At 40.8% G+C, this 22,658-nt stretch overlaps 1 protein-coding gene across 1 annotated transcript in view; it reads right to left on the bottom strand.

The window, feature by feature from the left end:
- hk2 (hexokinase 2) overlaps window positions 1–22,658 on the bottom strand; it is a 57,462-nt gene that overhangs the window by 4,528 nt on the left and 30,276 nt on the right. The window contains exons 11-15 of the mRNA XM_048243296.1: window positions 6,397–6,545; window positions 5,043–5,162; window positions 4,670–4,765; window positions 2,259–2,358; window positions 867–1,050 (exon numbers count right to left, since the gene is read on the bottom strand). Of these exons, the coding sequence (XP_048099253.1) occupies window positions 867–1,050; window positions 2,259–2,358; window positions 4,670–4,765; window positions 5,043–5,162; window positions 6,397–6,545 (649 nt within the window). The remainder of the gene's footprint in view (window positions 1–866; window positions 1,051–2,258; window positions 2,359–4,669; window positions 4,766–5,042; window positions 5,163–6,396; window positions 6,546–22,658) is intronic.

The raw sequence follows: 22,658 nt of genomic DNA, 5'->3' as shown, positions 1-22,658 counted from the left end.
ATTTGGTCTCTGCATTTATCCCAATCCGTGAATTAGTGAAACACACACAGCACACACACAGTGAGGTAAAGCATACACTAATCCTGGCGCAGTGAGCTGCGTGCATCAACAGCGGCGCTCGGGGAGCAGTGAGGGGTTAGGTGCCTTGCTCAAGGGCACTTCAGCCGTGCCTACTGGTCGGGGTTCGAACCGGCAACCCTCTGGTTACAGGTCCAAAGTGCTAACCAGTAGGCCACGGCTGCCCCGTATGTAGGTTACATACTGTCACTGAACTGTTATCGCTAATTAAACGCTGACTGGTGTTAACGCATAGCCATAGTTGCCGTTAAAATGCCTACTAGGCTAGTGCTGGGATCTAAACACTTCAACACCGACATGTAGCCCAACATGTTCAAAACTATTGCATGTTATGGGTTAAGACATGAAATTTCTTAAAGCATTTGGGAACACACTGAATTAACTGGAAAGTAGAGTCCCTGTTAGATTAGCTTGCTTGCAAATGCCGTTGTCCATGACCTGGCAGTTCTATGGCAAGCGATTTTAACATGCCTTATGGCAAACCGCCTACACTGGGTAAACTTGAAAGCAGAGCTTACCATTGTGTGTGCATGCATGGCAAGCTGTTTTAACATTTAAATGTATTATTATGGTTAGGAGCAATCAGATATTGATAGTAAATTGAATATAACAGTTCAATTTCATGTTCAAATTTGTATCAATAAAAAAAATTTGATTTAGCACCGGTATCGGATAAAACCCAAACGATACCCAACCCTACTAATACATCACCCTACATCTCCCCCAACACACACACGTTTGGGTGTGGTTGGGGGAGGGGGTTATGATCTTGTCACGCTGCAACATACTGCTGCTTGCCAGGGTTGGCTGAACGCTCGTCCACGGCGTGGTCAAAAGTCGTGCAGAAGTCGTTGAGCTCGCCGTGGTCGCCGAAGGCACCCCACTCCATGTTGATGCACATACGGCCTTCGTTCCCCTCCACCAGCTCCACGTTCTCCATCTCCTCCATGTAGCATGCGTTGGTGCCTGTCCCTGGTAATGGGTGATACACATGCATCCGCAAGGCCAAGGCGCCACACACACACACACACACACGGAGAGAGAGATTTCAATTACGCTGAAAATTCCTACACTGAAACCTGTCAGGGGTCTTGTGAATACCGGTAGCTTTATTGTGGCTCTCTCGTCCTTGTGGTTAAGTTCACAAAAACTCAAAATATGACATTTGCAAAAGTATGTGAACCCATGTAGTTAATTTGTTGTAACACCTCCTTTTACAACCACTACTTTAATGAGTCTTTGTACCCATTAGCCTCACATCTGTCTCACATCTGGTTCTGTGGATTTTTGCCTACTCCTCCTTGCAGAACTCTGCCAGTCAGGCCCGGATCTAGACTGCTCAGATTGGGGAGGGGGGGGCAGATATCATTTTGAGTGCGCACAATGAGTGGATCATTTTCCTAGTAAACATCATCGGCTTTGATTTGGGAACACAAAATCCTTGTTTCCCCTAGACATTTTTTCAGCAGCAGGGGTGCTGGAAAGCAGTAGAAAGCAGCAGAACGTTTTATTCATGTTTTTCTTTCGCCTGACGTTACGCACTGAATCAACAGAAACTGTAGGCCTATTGCTGTTTGTGCTGCAAAGATTTTTTATTTTTTTTTAAATAACGTTCCTTTCAATTCAAAGCAATTTAACATTATTGAAATTCATTTTGAAATTGATATTATGGCTAATTTCTTTCTTTTTTTACAATTTGTCATTAAATTATCAACCCTTGGACCATAACACAGCACCCCTGAGCATGCATCACGGCACCCACTTTGAAAAACTGGCACTACGCTATCACCGCCCACATATATCTTCAGGGACAAGCAAACACAGTACAGTGTTCCCATTCTTACATAAATACAATTCTAGGATTTTCAAGCCCCTTTTTCTTGAGCTTAGAAAGAATCCTGCACACTGACCATTCCGCAAGCAATTTGATGATGAAGGTCTAAGACCGAAACCATTCTTGGCCAATTGTATCTAATTCATTATGGTGAGTCATTTTGCTTTGCAATGCAATTGCATTATGGTGAGTCATTTTGCTTTGCAATGCTTGTCATGCATTTCTGATAGGCGCATTTAGTCTGCTTGGCTCTAAAATTCCAGTTTTTTCTAAGTCTTCCGGGATGCGCGGGAAGGTTTATGTTGCAGGATATGTTTCATGGTGAACTGAATAGTAGCCCACTCACCCACAATGAGCCCCACTTCGCAATATGGATCCTCATAGCCACAGGTCATCATAGTGCCCACAGTGTCATTCACCACTGCCACCACGTCCAGATCAAACTCCTATGGAGGGAAGATGGACGAGGAAGAGGTCAGGGAGGGAAACAGACATAGAAATACATCCTTGTTAGCAGTATCTGTATATATGTGTATATATATGAGCGTATGGCATGTCCTGGTGTGTACAATAATTTCCTGTGTATTAGCCGCATTGATTATTAACTGCCTCCGTATATTAACCTCATAGCTGAAGAAATTTTGCTAAATCAACGTATAAACCGCGGCTAATAGTTGGGAAATTACGGTACGGTATTTCTTGAATTTCCCCTGGGGAGAGAAAGAAAGAAAGAAAGAAAGAAAGAATCTATCTATCTAGTGTACATTTTGTGTGTGTTTGTATGAATAAAGAAAGAAAGGAAAGAAAGATAAAAGAAAGTATAGAAAGAAAGAAAGAAAGGAAAGAATCTTGTTCTGCCCTGAATGGAATGATTTTCCTAATAATGACCGCGTTCCATACATTATCCCGCTTATTACACGGCTACTTGCCCAAATGAAATAATAAACTCCCCACAATATGACTTTAGCCTACATATCCTAGCTAGTTACCATTCATCGTGGCATTTGCTGAGAAACAAATAGTTTGCAACAACACACGCTGAACTTGAATCAAACATTCTTTAGAACACAGCTGTAGAACATCAACCGTCGGCTTTCACTTTTGAATGAAGTTCCAGTCCTTGCGTAGTGATATGAAAGACGTATCAGAAGAACAAAACCCGTTGCCATTGACAGCGGTAATTATATGTTTGCAGCGGTAATTACATGAATATATCTTACCGTAGAACTTTGGGAAATCCCATTCAAGTTGATGGAGCGTTTTACTAGCATTGTGAAGAGCCGTGTAATAAAAATGAAGTAGTGTACATGTGCATGGGGGTTTGTAGATACCCATGGAATAGCAACTTAACCCATCACTAGTGTACATAATTATACCTCTATGTAGGGTCGTTGTGACACAATACTGATAGTTTTCACTTTAATATTTCTAGCATTTTCATAAAACTATCAGTATTTAGTCTGATGGTAATAGATCCACCTATGTATGAAGTCCCATGACTTGTCAGGTGAGAGTATTGGATTCAGAACTTATGATTTTTATATTCATAAATGGTTTATGTCCTGATTTTTCTGTTATGCGTTCTTCCACATATGAGATGACTGATGTTAATTCATTCTGTTCATGTACTGTCCCTGTGTATATCTATGTGTGACTATGAGATAAGCGGGAACATTATTGGCAGGTAGCCACTAATCGGAGTCTGATTCAGTGTAGTCCACGTGAGATGGGATGACCAACGCCATCTCCCGTCAGCCTGGAAGGATACTTAAACCCTAACTATTTCCTTGTCTAGTTAGAGAAGCTGATGGATCTTTAGGTGAAGTCATGCTGTCTCTCCCTTGATGTGCATCATTGTAAATAAAACTGTTACTGTTTTTTTTTCCTACCATTCTTTAGAAAGACTTGCCACTAAAGTGTGTGACTAACAACAAAAATGAAGTAAACATACAAATAAATATCAGCATTGGTATCAGTTATCAGCCAATTGTAGTTTCTTTTTATTTGAACTAAAATCAGTGCATCTCATTATATTAAAACTGATGTTCAGATCGATTTTGCGGAGTGCGCCGACTAATTTTAGTAAAAAGGCAGATTTGAAAAGTTGGAGAAATCAATATGGGGATAACAAAATCTAGGGCTGTCTAAGCACCTAATTTAGGTTGCATGGTTCCATTTCTACACCTCCAGGCCACTAGGTGGCACATAAGATAAAATTAGATTAGATTAGATTCAACTTTATTGTCATTGTGCAGAGTACAAGTACAAAGAAACAAAATGCAGTTTGCGTCTAGCAGAAGTGCAAAAAAGCAAAAAAGTGCAATGTGATATACAAAGTATAGACAGTTGGTGCATAGACAGGACAATATATATAGTGCAGTGTGAGCAGTAGTATAGTCTAGTTAGAGAAGCTGATGGATCTTTAGGTGAAGTCATGCTGTCTCTCCCTTGATGTGCATCATTGTAAATAAAACTGTTCCTGTTTTTTTCCTACTATTGGTCTGACTGAGTCTTCATTCATCTGTGGTATCAAAATTACCATCATAGGTGATTGCCAGAGATGTATATTTAGGTGTGTGTCTGCATCAGTTTTATGTCTGAGGAAGGGTTAAGGCCTCAAAACATAACATACTAGGTAGTAAAAAAAAAAAAAAAAAAAAAAAAAAAAAAAAAGTGTTGATTTTTTTAGACAAATCATTTTAGCTCCATGACTTTGAGCTGGTAGGAAGGATGAGCACTACAGGCAGCTGCCATTACCTCGTGCCGGTGGATGGCGTCCTTCAGAAGGGTCACCACATCCTGACCCTCACAGCCGGTGGCCCTGAAGCCCTTTGTCCACTTCAGCAAGATGCCCTGACAAACAAGACACATGCAGACAACAGAGACACATTCATGTAAAACAGTTTTGCAAGTGTCACCCACACTTCCACGTCAACCTCCGGTTCCCTCACAAAAGCCCACACACTGCTTTTCTTCTAGAGGATTTGTGCCCGCTACAACAGCAAAGCCCACAAGCTGCTTTTCCTTTAGAGGATTTGTGCCCGCTACGACAGCAAAGTGAGGGAGCAAGTGGGCAGGCGGGCAGGAGAGTGGAGGTATGAGCGTAGGAGTGCGTCCCTCTGCCGCTTACCTCGTCAAGGCGGTTCTGCTGACAGGGGAAGGAGAAGGTGAATCCCAGAGGCAGGGAGGCGCCCTTCATCCCCATGTACTCCATGAAGTCAGCGATGCAGTGGACGATGTGGTCAAACAGCTGAGGTGGAATGGAGGAGTAAAACAACACAGAGAAAGAGGGAAAATGAACAAAGGGTAAGAAGGAGCATAGATGAGGTAAGAGCAATGCAGGTAGCGCGAGCAAGTGAAAGATAGAGAAGGTATTATAGACTTGGAGTGTGAAAAAAAGTACTGCCTGAATTCTTTTCAATGGCCGATTTTAGATTAGGTGTCACCTGTTGGACTAATGTTGGACTACTTTTTGCACCTTCACCATGACACTCACTCCCTTTAGCACCTTACCAGTCCCGGCCCTGTCACTACAAACGTCTTATACTTGATCACCCTCAAGCACATTGGACTTTCTTAATTTAATTTATATAGTGTATTTAGTATTGTTAGTTTTCTTATCCTTCTTCTACTTTCTTTATTGTACAGTGGAGTTCAGTTAAATGTTTATACTTATGTTTACCATTTCTGCTGTAAGTGCATGTTGTGTGTGATGTCTGTATGCTACTGAGACCCTTGAATTTCCCCTTGGGGATCAATAAAGTATGTATGTATGTATGTATGCATGCATGTATGTGTGTGTATCTATGTATGTATGTGTGTGTGTGTGTGTGTGTGTGTGTGTGTGTGTGTGTGTGTGTGTGTGTGTGTGTGTATCTATCTATCTATCTATCTATGTGATGCCAACAAATTATGTTAAAATATGATTTTTGAAACTGCCAATCTACATATTCTTCTGTCCACCATATGGCTTGTTTGTGAAAATGTGGCCTCAAGTGTGGACATCAGACTCCATTTTTTAAGATGGTGGTGGCCACCCATGACGCTAACTAGCTGAAACTAACTCTCCAAATCCCGATCCCCTAATAGACAGAGAGAGCACACAGCTCTACACAAGTCCTCTTCTATGGACCCTTTCAAGAGAGTTCCATTATCAGCATCATAGTTGGCCCCACAAGACTTCCTTTTTAACATTCCATATGTTATCTTAATGTAGAGGAAGTAGATTGGGGCCCAAATAGAACGTTCAAGCATTGTTTTTGTTTTTATTGTTGAAAGGGTCTATAGACTTTTTGTGTATTTCTTATGTACATTCTGTCAATATCATTTAGAGGCTGTAAAGACGCGCTTTTTAAAGGCCACGATTGCACTCCAATCCCATAACTTTTGCAATATACATCTGCAGTGCCTAATGTCTTCATTTCTAGCTTCAGTGAAAATAATGAATAGCAGTTTTGAGGTCAGAGAGGTGTGTGAGTGAGTACCTCGTCTCCAGTGCCCTGCATGAGGTCCTGCGGTATGGCGTAGATCTTGTTGTGCATCTCCACGCTGCGCTTCTTTCCGCTCCGCACCCTCACCAGCAGCACACGGAAGTTAGTTCCACCCAGATCCAAAGCCAGAAAGTCACCTCGCTCTGAGCAAGAGCAGAGCAATTCAGTGAGTGAGTGAGTGAGTGAGTGTGTGTGTGGTGTTATCACATAGATGCATCAAAACAGATAACAAAAACAAAAGACCATATCGCAGTCCAGATCACAAAGAAAGAGTGTATAGGTTACTAAATGCTTGGTGCATGGGTGAGGTTGGGTAGGTTAAACAGACTGAATGAGCTTGTTTAGGGAGAAATGAGTTTGCATTTGGCCTGGTGTTGGGTAGAACCAAGAAGACAGTTTGTGAATCACAAAGGAAGACCGGCATTTTCAAGGTGCAAGGTGGTTCCATACATACATGAGGAAACATAAGGTGGACAGGCAACAATGAAAAGCAAGACTGACATTTAACAAATCATCCTATATCCTGTATGAACAATGTTACCATGGTTACATGCAGAGAAAAAAAAAGACAAGTCAGTTTCTCATGACACCTAGCCAACTGTCGCTATGGTTACAATGTGCGCAAATCCTGTGAGCCTGTCTATTTTAAAAAGTATACAATACAAATCACATAGGCTTAAAGAAAATGGTATTTTTTTTCACATGGCATCTCATTTGTGGAGCCAATTTCACCAAGGGGGTCGGTTTGTGCTATGGCACATTTCTGTACAGTAGTAAGTTGAAGCAGCATGCAATGCACTCCCCATGAGGTCAGCGTGTCAGGATTGCAATTATGGGCTGTAGTACCATAAATACCATGACCCAACATCAGTATCAGCCAATATCTGCCTTGTAGACCAAGATCTGCTGATGGCAAATTTATATGACATTTACTGTATTGATGGCAGTGACTGATGTTTATCTGTTACATTGCATCAAGTCTGCAGTAGCTAAATTTTGTGTTATGCACAGACTGGGACATGCTATAAAGGCCTGAAAGACTTGAAAATGGTTTTTAATTATTTTTTAATTTATTTTTTCTTGCCACTAAAGTGTATGACTAACAACAAAAATGAAGTAAACATACAAATAAATATCAGTATTGGTCTCAGTTATCAGCCAATTGTTGTTTCTTTTTATTTTAACTAAAATCAGTGCATCTCATTATATTAAAACTGATGTTCAGATCGATTTTGCTGAGTGCGCGACTAATTTTAATAAAAAGGCAGATTTGAAAAGTTGGAGAAATCAATATGGGGATAACAAAATCTAGGGCTGTCTAAGCACCTAATTTAGGTTGCATGGTTCCATTTCTACACCTCCAGGCCACTAGGTGGCACATAAGATAAAATTAGATTAGATTAGATTCAACTTGTGCAGAGTACAAGTACAAAGAAACAAAATGCAGTTTGCGTCTAGCAGAAGTGCAAAAAAGCAAAAAAGTGCAATGTGATATACAAAGTAAAGACAGTTGGTGCATTGACAGGACAATATATATAGTGCAGTGTGAGCAGTAGTATACAGTTGGTTTACAGTAATATAAATTAAATGTGAATGTGTGCACTGGCAGTAATCTTATAAGAGCAGAATAAATATGGCTATGTAGCATGAACAATGTATGAACAACATTGTAGTAGCAGTAACGTTATAAAAGAGTAGTAAAAATAATATAAATATATGTGTATTAACAGAATATCTCATATTGAAAAACAGAATAAATATGGATATTCAGTATGAACCGTATAGACAGATATGCACAGTAATGTACAGCTATGTGCAGTGTGGTAACAGTACCATTGTAGTGGAGAAGCAGTAACATAGTAGAGTAGTAAGAAGTAACCATCAAACTGTGTTCATATCCTTCCTGTCTGCTCCATTTTTAGTTGCGTACAGAACCCAACCCTGTTATCTCTTGACTGTGATAAAGACACATACCCGTTTTCCCTAAAAATGAACTGTGTAGAGAGCCAAAAGTGGAGCGCCTGTGAAGCTCTCGTCTTCTGTATGCAAGGAGCTGGGGCCGGTTGCACAAAACACCTTAAGTTTTTTTCCCTTAAGTCCCCTTAAGTCTTAATTTCTCCTTAGTTAAGGGATTTATTTAAGGGTGTTGCACAGAATACCTTAAATTGTTTACTTGACAGGGATTTTCTGGCATGAAAATTCTATAGTTTCCACGGATATACTTTGCTAATTCGTGCATCTTGCATTCCTGCTTTCTTGCTTTCGGGTTATTTCTATGCAAAATTACTAACTTGGATAGGATGTGATTCCTGCCATTCAAACCTTCTACACGTCACCACACAACTCCATTTGGGGTTGGTGTAGCAGCCCACTGAGAATTTGATCGTTTGGCGCTACCCTGACCACATGAACTAACTCTGACCACTAGTGACCCTGCATAATCATGCCTCCCCTGGTGGGTCAGTGAATTATCATATATGAAACTAAGCGTGAACTTGGCCATGTGGTTCACCACATAACATGACATTACAGACGATAAAGATTACCATAATACCAGTCAGAATTGTACACGTGCTAAACACCTAAAACAAGTCCTTGACACTTGTTGATGAATTGAGGACAGTCTCATGCTTATTGACCCCTGTGCCACAGTCCAGTCAGGCTCCTGCCATGCTCTGAAAAGAAGGGGAATTTGACTGTGAGTTCTTTGGCCTGGACCACAGATTCTTTGGCCTGGATGAACTGCACATCCGAGTCAGTGTGGAGGCCATGGATACAGCAATGCCATTGGTGGTGGAACCAGACCTTGCACATGCTCTGGCTAAGAAAAGCTGCCCCTGTTGAACCATGCTTCTACTTCGCAACAAGGAATCCTGTCCTAGTGTCCTTGTGCTAGTTATTGCAGAAAAAGACTACCTGCAAACTGCGATGCTGAGACAGAATCCCTAATGGCAGTGGCACGACGTGCCAGCATGAAAACATGAATTGCTCTGAGCAGTCACAACTGATTTAAGATGAATACTATCTAAAATCCACTAGCAATTGCATCCCTTAACATGGGATTTAATGACATTTAGAGACATTTATTCATTTGGCAGACACGTTTATCCAAAGCAAATGACAGCAATAGAAAAACATTCAAGCTGACCTGTCTTTGCCTAGCAATGAGAGCTTGCCTGTGCTCCATTCGTGTCAAAGGGAAATTCATTTAGTGTACATTGCTTACTGCTACCTCTATTTCCTCTGTCACTCTGCTTCTCCAGGCGTGTGTGCCTACGGGTCTGTGTGTGTGTGTGCAAGCATGTGTGTGTGTGTGTGTGTGCAAGCATGTGTGTGTGTGTGTGTGTGTGTGTGCAAGCATGTGTGTGTGTGTGTGTGTGTGTGTGTGCAAGCATGTGTGTGTGTGTGTGTGTGTGTGTGTGCAAGCATGTGTGTGTGTGTGTGTGTGTGTGTGTGCAAGCATGTGTGTGTGTGTGTGTGTGTGTGTGCAAGCATGTGTGTGTGTGTGTGTGTGTGTGCAAGCATGTGTGTGTGTGCAAGCATGTGTGTGTGTGTGTGTGCGTGTGTGTGCAAGCATGTGTGTGTGTGTGTGTGTGTGTGTGTGCATGTGTGTGTGTGTGTGTGTGTGCAAGCATGTGTGTGTGTGTGTGTGTGCAAGCATGTGTGTGTGTGTGTGCAAGCATGTGTGTAGTTTTTTCATCACAGTGGTAATATGTAGTACACAGAGACCGTTCATTTTAAGAAATAATAGATCCTCAGGAAAACTAAACTATTTCTATAGCCCTAGGGTCCTTGTGCTAGTTATTGCAGAAAAAGACTACCTGCAAACTGCGATGCTGAGACAGAATCCCTAATGGCAGTGGCACGACGTGCCAGCATGAAAACATGAACAGAGACCGTTCATTTTAAGAAACAATAGATCCTCAGGAAAACTAAACTATTTCTATAGCCCTATTCAGATATTTTATGTGCAGACGTGGGGTTAAATAGGCCTAATTATTATCAGGGGTTTTAGTCCCTGTGCGAATAAGACCCTCTGTAAAAATGTATGTAGATATTCCGTCATATAAAGTATAGGCTACCAACCGACAAGGACGGTGAATGTGTGTGATTTTTTTTTCAGCTGTAGCCTGTAGAATAGGCAATCAACGTAGCACGCACATGATGACAGGGTGGTGACAGCAGTGCGTAAATCGATTTATCCCTCCCATTTCTGGTAGAATACTGAGATTTCCTAATCCCGTGCGATTTGGCCATTTATATTACAGACCTCCTGTGGTAAAATTACTCTACCCCACGCCTCCACATAAAACCAATCCCGTCCAAATAGGGTTTATGACACTTTGTGTCTAGTTCATAAGTGAAAAGCAGAATGCAGAAAGCAGGACACAAGAGAATTATACCAAACTATGTTTCTCCAAATGAATTTGGATAATGAGTGGTAAATAAGGGATGTGAAAGAAAGAAAGATGCACTGTTTATCTCATTAATTAGGCAGTGAAAGGAGAGATAACAATGAAATATATTTACATGTGTATCAACATCAAGAACATAACATTTAAACAATCTTTAGTCATGAAAGAACGTTGAAAAACAAATTCATATTCAAAGCCTGCTGATGGGTCCTTTGTTGCCATGGCGCCTGTGTTGATGGCAGCGTTTCCAGTAGCTCCGTGTTTACTCTTTTTTTTCCCCTGCGTAATTAGTGCAGAATTTAACCGCTACTTAATTAAGCTACTTGCATGATAACCCATTATTTACCTGCTTGCACCATGAACCAGGCCAGCTGACAGCTTCTTGCGAAATTTGCTTTACTAATACTGGTGAAACAGGTCAGTTAGTATATGTTATTATTATTGTAATAAGTTAACACGCCTGATCATGGTGTTTGGCTACCGTGTTATTTTGCTACAGTTGCCCAAGCCATCAAGAAGCTGTCAGCTGGTTCATGGCGCAAGCAGATAGATGATTTTTTTCTCAAGGGCAACACAACAAAGAGGGACCACTTGACTCTAGTGGCAGTGAAAATAAGACACTAAAAAAAAAACTGACCTTCCTTGATGATGTCAGCCATCCTCTGCACAACGCTATCATTCAACAGAGAAGCCTGTTCAACTTCAGCAACAGACTTCTTCACCCAGAGTGCAGCACAGAGAGACTGAAAAAGTCCTTTATCCCTCGTGCCATCAGTCTGTACAACTCCACTTATGGTGGGAGGAGGACTGAGGAGCAAAGGCCTGAACATGCTAACAATGCAAGTACTGGTCTGTTAAATTTATACATACAACACTATTCTACACTTAATATTTATTCAATTAACTATCTATTTGTTAATCAATCAATCAATCAATCAATTCAATCTATCTATACTAGATGTACCGCATAGCGGTACAAAATATGACCGCCACTCAGTCCTGTACATCCGTTCCACGAAAATAAATCACATTAATCAATTTGTCTCCATCTTCTACTCCATCCCCCAGTCCTGAAACTTTTGTGTATGCTTGTTTGGCATGTGTGTGTGTGTGTGTGTGTGTGTGCCGCACAGAAAGTAGCCTACTGGTGCTGCAAAGGTGAATAGATTTGTTAGCCTAGAAGTCTAGACGCGCCACATTTGCTGCCAGGGCTAGTCTAGCAACTCTCCGTTGGCTTGTGAGCTCCAGAAATTGAAACTTAATCAGGTCATTAAAATCGTGTATACAGTCGTTTGGTGGGCTTAACATAATGATTGATGGCAGAGTTGCAACGGTTTGGCTTGAATTCCCTGCTACTTGAAAACAAATATCCTATTGCGTGCAGAGGGAATTTGAAAGGCAACTGATTATCCCGCCCCTCGGACTGAGCACTGCCAACGGTGAGTGCCCAGACCCTACATTTTAATGTGGGTCTGGCTCGCCAGGCTATAGATTTGTAGCACTTGCAAAAAAATTGTAGCATTGTTATAAAACCTTTAAAATCTCTAAACAATCACAAGTAGGGCAGTTCATCACAGTTCATCCATTGCAACTGGACTGATGAAAAGTCATGTACACTTGTAGGCTACATTGTATTTGGGAAAAGCAGAAGGTAGCAGCATAATGTATTTATTTATTATTAAACAAAACAATCCCTGTCAGTTCCATGCAGTTTTCAATAGCTATCAAGAAGAGAGGTCATGGATTTTTGTGAATGTTTCTTCTTCTACATAGGCAAGATTTTAGTCATCTTTAGTTCATATGATATTCAACTTTATTCTCAAATTAAATACCAGTAGTCTAAAACGAAATGCAGTTTTACATCTAACCAATGGTGCAAATAACTGACATGTCCAAAAGGGCCTTCATGAAATGCGTCGCTAGACTGTTCATACACATTTTTACGGTCCAAGTTGAAGGGCTGTTGTCCGTTATTGTTTGTGCAAATATAGGCTGATTCATGTTCCCTTGCATTTTGCAACTGTGAGGTCCATGGTTAGTCTGGCTTTCACCAGACCAAGCTCAATCTTTTAAGAAATCGAAAAAGAAATCGCCGGCAGATCAGGCTGGGTTCACCCAGCCTACCTAGTCCATGGCAGGCGCCCGATAGAAATATTGTTTAATTTTGCGATTGAGATATCCACACACTGGCGTCCCCTCTGCAACGTGTTCGCCCCCCAGTTTCAGATCTATTCTAAATGCAAAAATGCATAGAGGGAGATATGACAAAACCGTGACTGTTTTCATAAGCTATACTGTAGGTATAAGCTAGGCCTATTACACAACATAAATTGTCACTAGGCTATGCTGGCAACCCAAAAAAAAAAAAATCCTTTGGGAACCACTGGCTAGTTTTATATATAGTTTTACACGCAGTTGCGTGAATCACGGAAAGCGCAAATGAAGTGGCCACTTCTAAATGGGACCCATTGTACAGTACAGTAGCTGAAGGTCTGTGGCTAAAGCAGCCATAATGAAAGTGTCATCATTGTTTGGATACTTCACACACAAACATGCTTTTTAACCTTCTAACACTGTTCTAGTCAAAAATTACCGATTTACACATTCCCTGTACCATAAATATGGCATTTTTCATCAGATTGTCTCAAGACCTTATGATATCCTTCACAAAAGGCATTTGAACACATGAAATTCATTGTGACTAATTTCTTTGAATTTTGAGTGATTTATTCAACTTGGTCACGCTTTTTTTGTTTACGGTCAAAAATGACCGCCATATGAAATGAATGCGAAATAGTCTAATTTTCATCAAGGATATGAAAGACATCTCCATACACGCACTCCTACAACTTTCCTGTGCTTGTGCCCATTCTACACATGGATCATACTTTCCACAAGAAAGCTTAGAGTAAATTTTGGGAACCCAGTGTTTTCTTGAACTAGTATAAGTATAGTAAGTATAAGTATATATACTCTTTTGATCCCGTGAGGGAAATTTGGTCTCTGCATTTATCCCAATCCGTGAATTAGTGAAACACACTCGGCACACAGTGAGGTGAAGCACACACTAATCCCGGCGCAGTGAGCTGCCTGCAACAACAGCGGCACTCGGGGAGCAGTGAGGGGTTAGGTGCCTTGCTCAAGGGCACTTCAGCCGTGCCTACTGGTCGGGGTTCGAACCGGCAACCCTCCGGTTACAAGTCCGGTGTACAAAAGGTCCAGGACTTCTACCTTGCTTAGTTCAGGATTTGTCATTGACGGGATAAATGTATTGTTCCAGTTGTTATCCAGTGCAGGGGCGTAATGCAAGCCAAAATTCAGAGGGGGCACAATCAGGCAATTTTTTCGGGGGGGGGATTGTTAGATTCTCATGTTAGAGGGGGGCCGGAGATTTCTCCCCCTGGAAATTTTGAAATTCTGGCTGCTAAACATACCATTTCAATGCAGTTTGGGAAGGGACAGAAATACCTTAACAGAGCAAGCAGCAACCCTCCTCTATCTGAGGACTAAGCTAAAGTATCTATTTTGTAAGTTAATGTAAAACACATAGGTTGGTGAAAGAACTGTAAGCTCAAATTCAGCTCATTAAAGTGTAAGCTCATTAAAGCATGTTTAGTCACACACATTTACACTTAGGCGTACTACACATGATTTTAAAAACAGTACCATTGCAGTTGTTATGATTTGATTGATATGTGACCTGAGAACAATCTTACATTAAAAAAGTTGCTGAGGTATGACTTTGTGGTGCTCAGAAATTAAATTAGTTTAATCTTAATTCATGTGATGAAGGACTTTGAACCAAGTTTGACAGGTTTCAGTGCTGAGTAAGGTTAACACTAAATATTTGAATATTTTACTACTAGTAATATATTTTTCATTACCATTATGGCAAGCAATAGGCTAGGCCTACCTCATTTGTAAGTTGCTACCTGCAAATCATGAGCAAGTGACCTGATAACCTAAGTTATGAGCACATAAGAGAGACTATTAAACTTTCTTGCCCTCTACATCACGGTCATAGCGATCCTTTTTATAAAACAACTTTAGGCCTCCTTTTAAAAGGGTATCCCTTTTCACTACATGGATTAGCTGCCATTAGCCTGGGTGTTCCCATGCTGCCTTGCGCGCGATTTGATTCACGCTGCTAAGGCAGCCTGGAGACCATGGAGCAAATTTTCGCCTGAGATTGGTTCCCTATCACAGAACAGGGGGGAAAGCAAGACGATGATGAGCTATGCACAGACGCATTTGATAGACATCCGTGGCACCCAATAAACGGATCTGGGCATTTTTTTCAAATACGAGAAAATGAACGTTTGGTTCCCAGACCACGTCTCATTGAGAAGTGGTGGCGCTAGCCAGGCTAAGCTGCCACATACGTGAAGAGAACAAGTGGAGATTGAGAAACATCCAACGCAATGCCTTGGTAGGCCTAATGTTATTAGGTTGGATTGCAAATTTAAACACCCTCGTTTCTATGAAACTGGAAACAATTGAACCAGGAGACTTTGCCAAATATTTGTAATATTGTAACGTAGCCTAGGCTACTCTTACACATGACACCATGTAGGCTAACGTTAACACAATGCTCATAGGCGGAGTTTGACATTCGAGCCAGGGGGGGCAGACAAAAAAAAAAACTAATTGTAGCAGCTGGCCTACCACTTGGGGAACACAGCATGAACACATAAGGAGAAAACAAACATGCTAAAGAAAGATATATATTACATTGTAACAATGTAACAATTCGTCCATATGAAATCCAATGCAACACGGTTGTCTTGAAACGCAATAGACAGGGTGTCGCCTAGCAGTTGAAAACATTCGGGGCTTAGCCCATAGAGTCTGGTTGCTGCTCACTTTTGATTAATTAATCCACCGCCTCTAGCCTCATTTGCGCCACATTGATTGAATATTCTGTACAATCATATTTTGTCAATTAAAGAATGTAATGACCTGTTGCCATCTTGACATTTCTGTTTGCTATTAAAAACGAACTATATAGCCTATAGCCACCTAGCAGAGTGGAGTTTTAAATAACAAGATGCATCGGTTCATGTATGCTTAGCTTAAGGAGAACGAGTCATTGAAAACTCAAATTCGATTCTACAAAGGCAAAGTAACTAAACTCCAAACTGTAGGCTATTGAGTGCAGGGCAGACCTAAATCATAGCGAGAACTCCAAGAATCGAAAGAAAGTGTTCACCTACAGTCTGATGCCTATCCAAACGCAGAAACGAAGCGCAATCACGCCATTACGTTAAGAAAAAAATATTCATATTTTGCTGTAATCCAATGACACGAAAAAAAAAAAAAGTAATCCACAGCGATCAGTAGGCTTAGATGCACAAAAAGGGTCATGGTGTATCTAGCCAATAGGGGTGGGCGATATAGACAAAAAATAATAATATCTCAATATTTTTTGTGATTTTGACGATAACGATAATTAGTCGATATTCTTTAAAAAAAAATGTTAAAGTCTGAGTTACTTTACAGCTCATTATTTATGAATAGCATCATTACAATAATAACCAATAGACCTCTCCAGAATAAGTCCCGCCTCCATAACTTCCGTATCCATCCAACTTCCTGGCGTCGATTGTCTATGGGAAATAACATGGCGTTTCGAAATATCATACCGGTAAAACATCTGTAGGTAGCGAAGTAGAAAAGGCTGGTGGGCAGATTGGCCTACACACTTCTGCCATCTAGTTTCCACTGGATTTTTTGATTGTCGGTGCCGTTTAAGTAGTATACTATAGACTATACTTCTTAGACGGCACCGAAAATCAAAAAATCCAGTGGAAACTAGATGGCAGAAGTGTGTAGACCAATCTGCCCAGCAGCTTTTTCTACTTTGTCACCTACAGAGTTTGACAGGTACGATCTTTCAAAATGCCATGTTATTTCCAATAGACATTTGACGACCGGGTTGATGGATAATGGAAGATCTGAGGCGGACTTATTCTGGAGAGGTCTATAACCTAACCTGTGACCTAACCTTTTAACCAAATCAACCAATGCATTGTCACTCTATGACACATTTCCAATTCTGCCACTTGTGTGTGTGGCAATGACATGGTCTAGCCAGCTACATTAGAGAAGATGAATAGGCAGTTTCCCAAGAGAAAGTCCGAAGCTGAAGTTCCTTTCAAACCTTTACATAGGATTCACTGTAAAACTAAGCAGACCAACAGAGTACATCTCAGTTATTTCCTTCGATGTTTTGTTTAAGAGCAATCATGTAGGCTAGCATTCCAAGTTACAGAATAGAAACGAATGCGTTAGCTTATGGCTAATGTATATGAGAAATCCCATTGAGATGCTAACGGTTAGCATAATCAGTAAACGTAGATATTTAGATCGAACTTCAGTCCATTTACAAGAGTTACACGAGAATAGTTCTTTGTTTACAACTGACTATTAAAATACTCAAAGGCTAATGTTTTCTCTCCATATAATACAGTGTAGGAAACAGGGCTTGAAAACGAAATTATTTTTCAAACGTTCCGTTCCGAAAGGTTCAGGTAGGCCTATGTTTAACGTTTTCGTTCTTGCATGTGTTCCGCCACCAACATATCGGTCCTGAACCGGTTCGGAACGCAAAATATCGTTCGTTCTTAAAGTTCCGGCAGTGTTTGGCGGGCCTATCAAGTCTATTTTTGTGGACTTTACCTTAGAATAGATGTACTCATTATTTCCCCTTGATTTAGCCTATACCGTAGCTATGCCCAAAAATAATAAATCACAGGCGGCATCCAAAAACATTCAGATGGGCTATCAACTTACTGTAGGCCTAACCTATGCCTATAAATAATTTCTTATCAAAAATATTTCTGGATACGTGCTAAACTCCTTACCTGGTGGTAGCCTAAGTTTTATCCATATGGAGATCTTTTTCAGGCTTGCGCTATAATTCCAACCCTGTTTATAAACGAACCTGTCTGTTGCAGACCAGGCCTATCTCAAATTTCCCGTTTAACTCTTCTACATAGAATAGGCTATAATTGCGCAAACATTTCAAATCCTGACTTTAAAACAAGGCGTGGACAGGCAAAATAGGCTATTACGTACAGGCTACAAACAATTTCCAAATCAGTTTCAGTAGCCTACGCTACGAGCTGGCCTAAGATCCGAAGTGGCAGACGGATAGGTTACATTACAACAGCAAGACAAAATATACACATTTGGACCAAAGGTCCATTTATTCATTTTTTTTTTTCAAACTGCAGAAATCAAATTATTAGGTCGTTTGCCTACAATCAAACGAGTAGAACACTTAGGATATGCTTTTGTGAAATTTTAAAAATATATAAGAAAAAAAAAAAAGCGTTATTAACGGTTTTGAGGATTTCAGAATAACGTTTCTGTTCCGGAACAGTTGAAGACCATTTTGTTTTCGTTTCCGTTTCCTCTCCTCGTAAAATTCCGTTCGTTTTCAGTTTTCGTTTTCGTTTTCGTTCCTTGAACCGGTTTGGAGCCCTGGTAGGAAAAAACGTGACCGTCTCATCAATGCTACTTGAACAGAAGTAGCCGCATAGGCTACTCTCGCTGCACAAAATAAACATTCGGCGTGCGTGTGACAACGTTGTGACCCACTAGTGATCACGTGACACTTGCTCTGCTGCAGCCAGGGGCTTCTCCCGCATACACCTCCTGGGAATGTATGAGTCTTCAATGCGTGATTGAGTGTTTTTTCCCCATAAGTAATTTAAATACTCGATAATGTCAATTTGCACATCGTTAAAACAACAATCACGATATTATCGCAGAAGATATATATCGCCCACCCCTACTAGCCAGGCTTGCGCGCGTCACATTCACCAGCCAGTTGCAAACAGGTGAATGAGGCTTCTTTCCTGCTGTTTAAACAAAGTGGAATAAAAAGTCCAAATCTACACACAACGCAAAATCAATTAGTAAGCTGACAGGACATTTATATACATGGCGTTTAGGCAACCTTTATTGCAACGTTGGCACGGCAAGATGTCCATACTAGTGCAACAGTAATTTTAATGTTTTGCGTCTTGCGTGCCTCGTCAGGTTGGCCGTAATGTCGCTTTCGATGTGAACGATCGTAAGAGAAGAAAACCTGGCTGCTCCCATCATCAACCGCAGCCCGTTCCTTATATTGTCGTTTTGTGTTACTTAAATTATTTTAAAAATATCTGGTCATGCCAGACGTATTTCACTAATTTTTGAAACAATGCAATTACCCGTTTCCACCAGGGGGGGGCAGTGCACCCCCCCACAAACTCCGCATATGGCAATGCTCTGAATTCGCGGCCAACATCAAATCCATAGTTCTAACCATTTGATCGGCAAGTCAAAATTTCCTGGTTAACCACAAATAATTCCACTACTTTTTATTGCTTAGCTAGACTACTTACCACTTCAACACCATTGACTGTATCTGTTTAAACTGTAACTGTAACAGTTCAACTGTTAAAACTGTAGCATTAACTGTAACAGTTCAACACAAGCAAAACATTGCGAGCTCAATGCGCGTGTGAGTTGTTACGGGAACATACTCAGACACAAATTTTAGGAAAAGGGCTAATGTTGACCGGTCTTCAGCTATTTTGGTACTGTTTATTACACATCCAGAAAAATTCATTTGAGTCTTTGAAGGCTCTGGCTTATTATGGAGCATAATAGGAACAAAGTTATGATAAAAAAAAAACTAGATGTACCGCAGAGCGATACAAAATATGACCGCCGCCCAGTCAAGCACATTTTTTCCACAAAAATAAATCACGCTGAAAGGCCTATATGATTCTAACTGTCTCACTAAATTGCATTATCCACACTCAATTCTCACTGGTATCTGCTAGACAACAAGTACCAAAACATGATTAGTTCATAGATTTCACATGTAAAATTGATTTTATACAACCCCACCCCCATCTTGCCTGTTCATAATTCTGAGAAATTCTTGAATTGTGTGCATGTGTGCGTGTACACGTTTATGTTTATGCGTGTGGGTGTGTGTGTGTGTGTGCTTGTGTGTTTGCCTGCGTATGTGTGTTTGTGCATGTGCATGCATGCGTACATATGTCTACTGTGTGACTGTCATACGTATAATTACTGTAAATGTATGTGTGTGCGTGTGTATCTGTTTATGCACATGTGTGCACATGGAATGGGTTAACATGACCCCTGGAGGCAAACATACAGGAAATAATTGGTCATCCTAGGCCCTACGGTTCTCAAGATATTCACAGAAAACTGTGTCTGCCCTACCCTCCTTTCGGGGGTCCAGTACAGCGGGGGCTACAGATCAAAAACGAAAAACGATGGTTCCATGCTATCCATGTGGGGTTACATGCCCACCAAGTTTAGTGTACCCGGTCTTTCAGTGTCCCGGAATCCTTGTTGGTGTCACGGTCACTAAATGTACACATACATTATTTTATTGTAAGGCCCCCATTAACGAAAAGTTCACAAAACTTGGCATGCATTCGGAGGGTGTCATAATGATCCTACACTTTCAATTTTGTGCAGTTTTGACCATGTCAGCCAGAAATATTGTGATGAAAACACCTAATTTTTTTTGCTTTTTAATTTTTAACTAGGTGGCTATACATGAAATAAGTGGTAATGGGATGGGTTGACATGCCCCCTTAAGACCAACATACAAAAAAAAGGTGGACCTCCTAGGCCCTCACGGTTCTCGAGATATTCACAGAAAACTGTCTCCGGCCACCTACAGGCCAGTTGGTGTATAGTAACATAAATTAATTTATTATGTGGCCCCCATGAACGGAATTCCACGACACTTGGCGTGCATTCAGAGGGTGTCATAATGATCCTACACTTCCAATTTCGTGCAGTTTTGACTATGTTAGGTCACAGATACCTGCGATTACAACACCTCATTTTTACTTTTTTGTGTTTAACTAGGTTTCATGAAATGAGTGGTTATGGAATGGGTTGACATGGCCCCTTGAGATCAACATACAAAAAAATGGTCCTCCTAAACCTTACGGTTCTCGAGATATTCACAGAAAACTGTGTCTGCCCTACCCTCCTTTCGGGGGGTGCAGTACCGCTTTGCTGCGCGGTGGTCATAATTATCAGGGAGGAAAAATCCGAGGGGGCACGTGCCCCCTTTATTTCAATGGGCATGACGCCACTGATCCAGTGTCTTTTACTTTGATTTAGAGTACAAATGTGAGAACGCACATTGTTTATTTATGTGATAAGTTCACATATGGCTGTTCATGACTTTACTGAGATATAAGTAACCTACAACAGAATTACAGTTTGTGAAGTTGTGCGTTAAAGAAACAAAGTAAGTACAAACCTGTCAGTTATCAAGCATTTGTATTTTGAAAGTGATGTTTCTACAACTGAGTGAACAAATGTTAGCATATTCACACTTGCTTGGTTGCTAGCCTGCTAAGTCTACCAACAAACTTTTATCTTTGGTTTGCACGGTACATTTGATATCCAGTATGTTCGTCAGTATATCGTTGAGTATTGACAAAGAGTATAGAAGTAGGCGAAACTCTGTTGCAGTTTTGACAACAATCGCTAGTTGGCGCTGCTGTCGCGCTTTCGCCATTTTGGACTGATCATGCCACTATGGCCGTTGACTTCAATCAGAACATGCCAACTTAAACCAGCAAGATTGGTCAGTATATTGTGCTCAATTTCGAACCACTAGTTCACTTTTAAACACTACTGCTCATATGTATAAGAAAAAAAATATTTGAATATCACACCGCTTAAATTAAACGGCAATAATATTATGTAGGGCTACATACAATACATGGGCTACAGATCATGTACATTCACTGGGCAGATCTACAACAAGTCTGACAGAAAGACTTTACAATGGATTTTTAATCTACAACATAACAGAAAGTTTACTTTACATCACTGTTCCCTCCGGACTGTAAGTCTACTTGAAAATACAGTAGGCCTATGTTTAAACTGGAAACAAAATAGACGGCCATCACTTAGCTCAAGCTACGTTAGCCAGCCTGTCAACTGGAATGACTAGAGAAGCTAACTAACTAGCATACATGGCTATCAGCAAGCGGCAAAACGATAATTCAATCATTTCACGACGAGGGACATACGTTGGATGAAAAGAAAATGGATCGATTTCTAAGAGAAATGAAATTGGTAGGCTATGTAAGATTAGCCTATTTACCTTAACAGTAGGATACTTTACAATCAGTGCCCCTGATCAGCTTCGTAAATCAAAGCACCAATTAACACCCCTTTCGTTCGAAAATAATTATATAATACCTCAACACAATTTATGACAGTTGGGGGATGGCAAAAGGTTGGCTGTAAAAACTTTTAATCTGGACCTGTTCTATGCCTGGGTATGCACAGCACAATTGTTCAGATAACTATGATATCATTCAGTGATGCATGTTTCAACTATTAAGTATGGCATCCCTGTAATCACAGAAATTGTTCAGATAACTGATATCATTTATTTATCTTTATTTCAGAACCACACATACACATCCATGTCCTTCTAATTTCAATATAAGTGACATATATAAAAGTGACATAATTCCTCAGCCTCCTGTCTCAGTCTCAACATTTCTGTGCTTCAACATACATCCTGGCCTTAAGCAGTGCTCTGGCCAGCACTCTAGATTGAGCCTGGTGAACCCAAACGGCATCAAACAGTCCTTTCCAATTTACCTTTACCTCACCTACATTAATGGTCCTTCGAGCCGGATATACATCGCACTCAACCTAGATCGAGATGGATGTTCAAGATTTTGAAGCCTATGGTGCGCGACCCGGCCCCGATGATGAGGGAAATAACTGGCTGCCACCACGTTTTGGGAGAGGTAATGATTCATCACC

The sequence above is a fragment of the Alosa alosa genome, chromosome 5 (assembly GCF_017589495.1).
Source record: "Alosa alosa isolate M-15738 ecotype Scorff River chromosome 5, AALO_Geno_1.1, whole genome shotgun sequence".
Classification (NCBI taxonomy): Eukaryota; Metazoa; Chordata; class Actinopteri; order Clupeiformes; family Clupeidae; genus Alosa; species Alosa alosa.
Note: the sequence above shows the minus strand (reverse complement) of the source record. Positions and strands in the feature narration are given on the sequence as shown.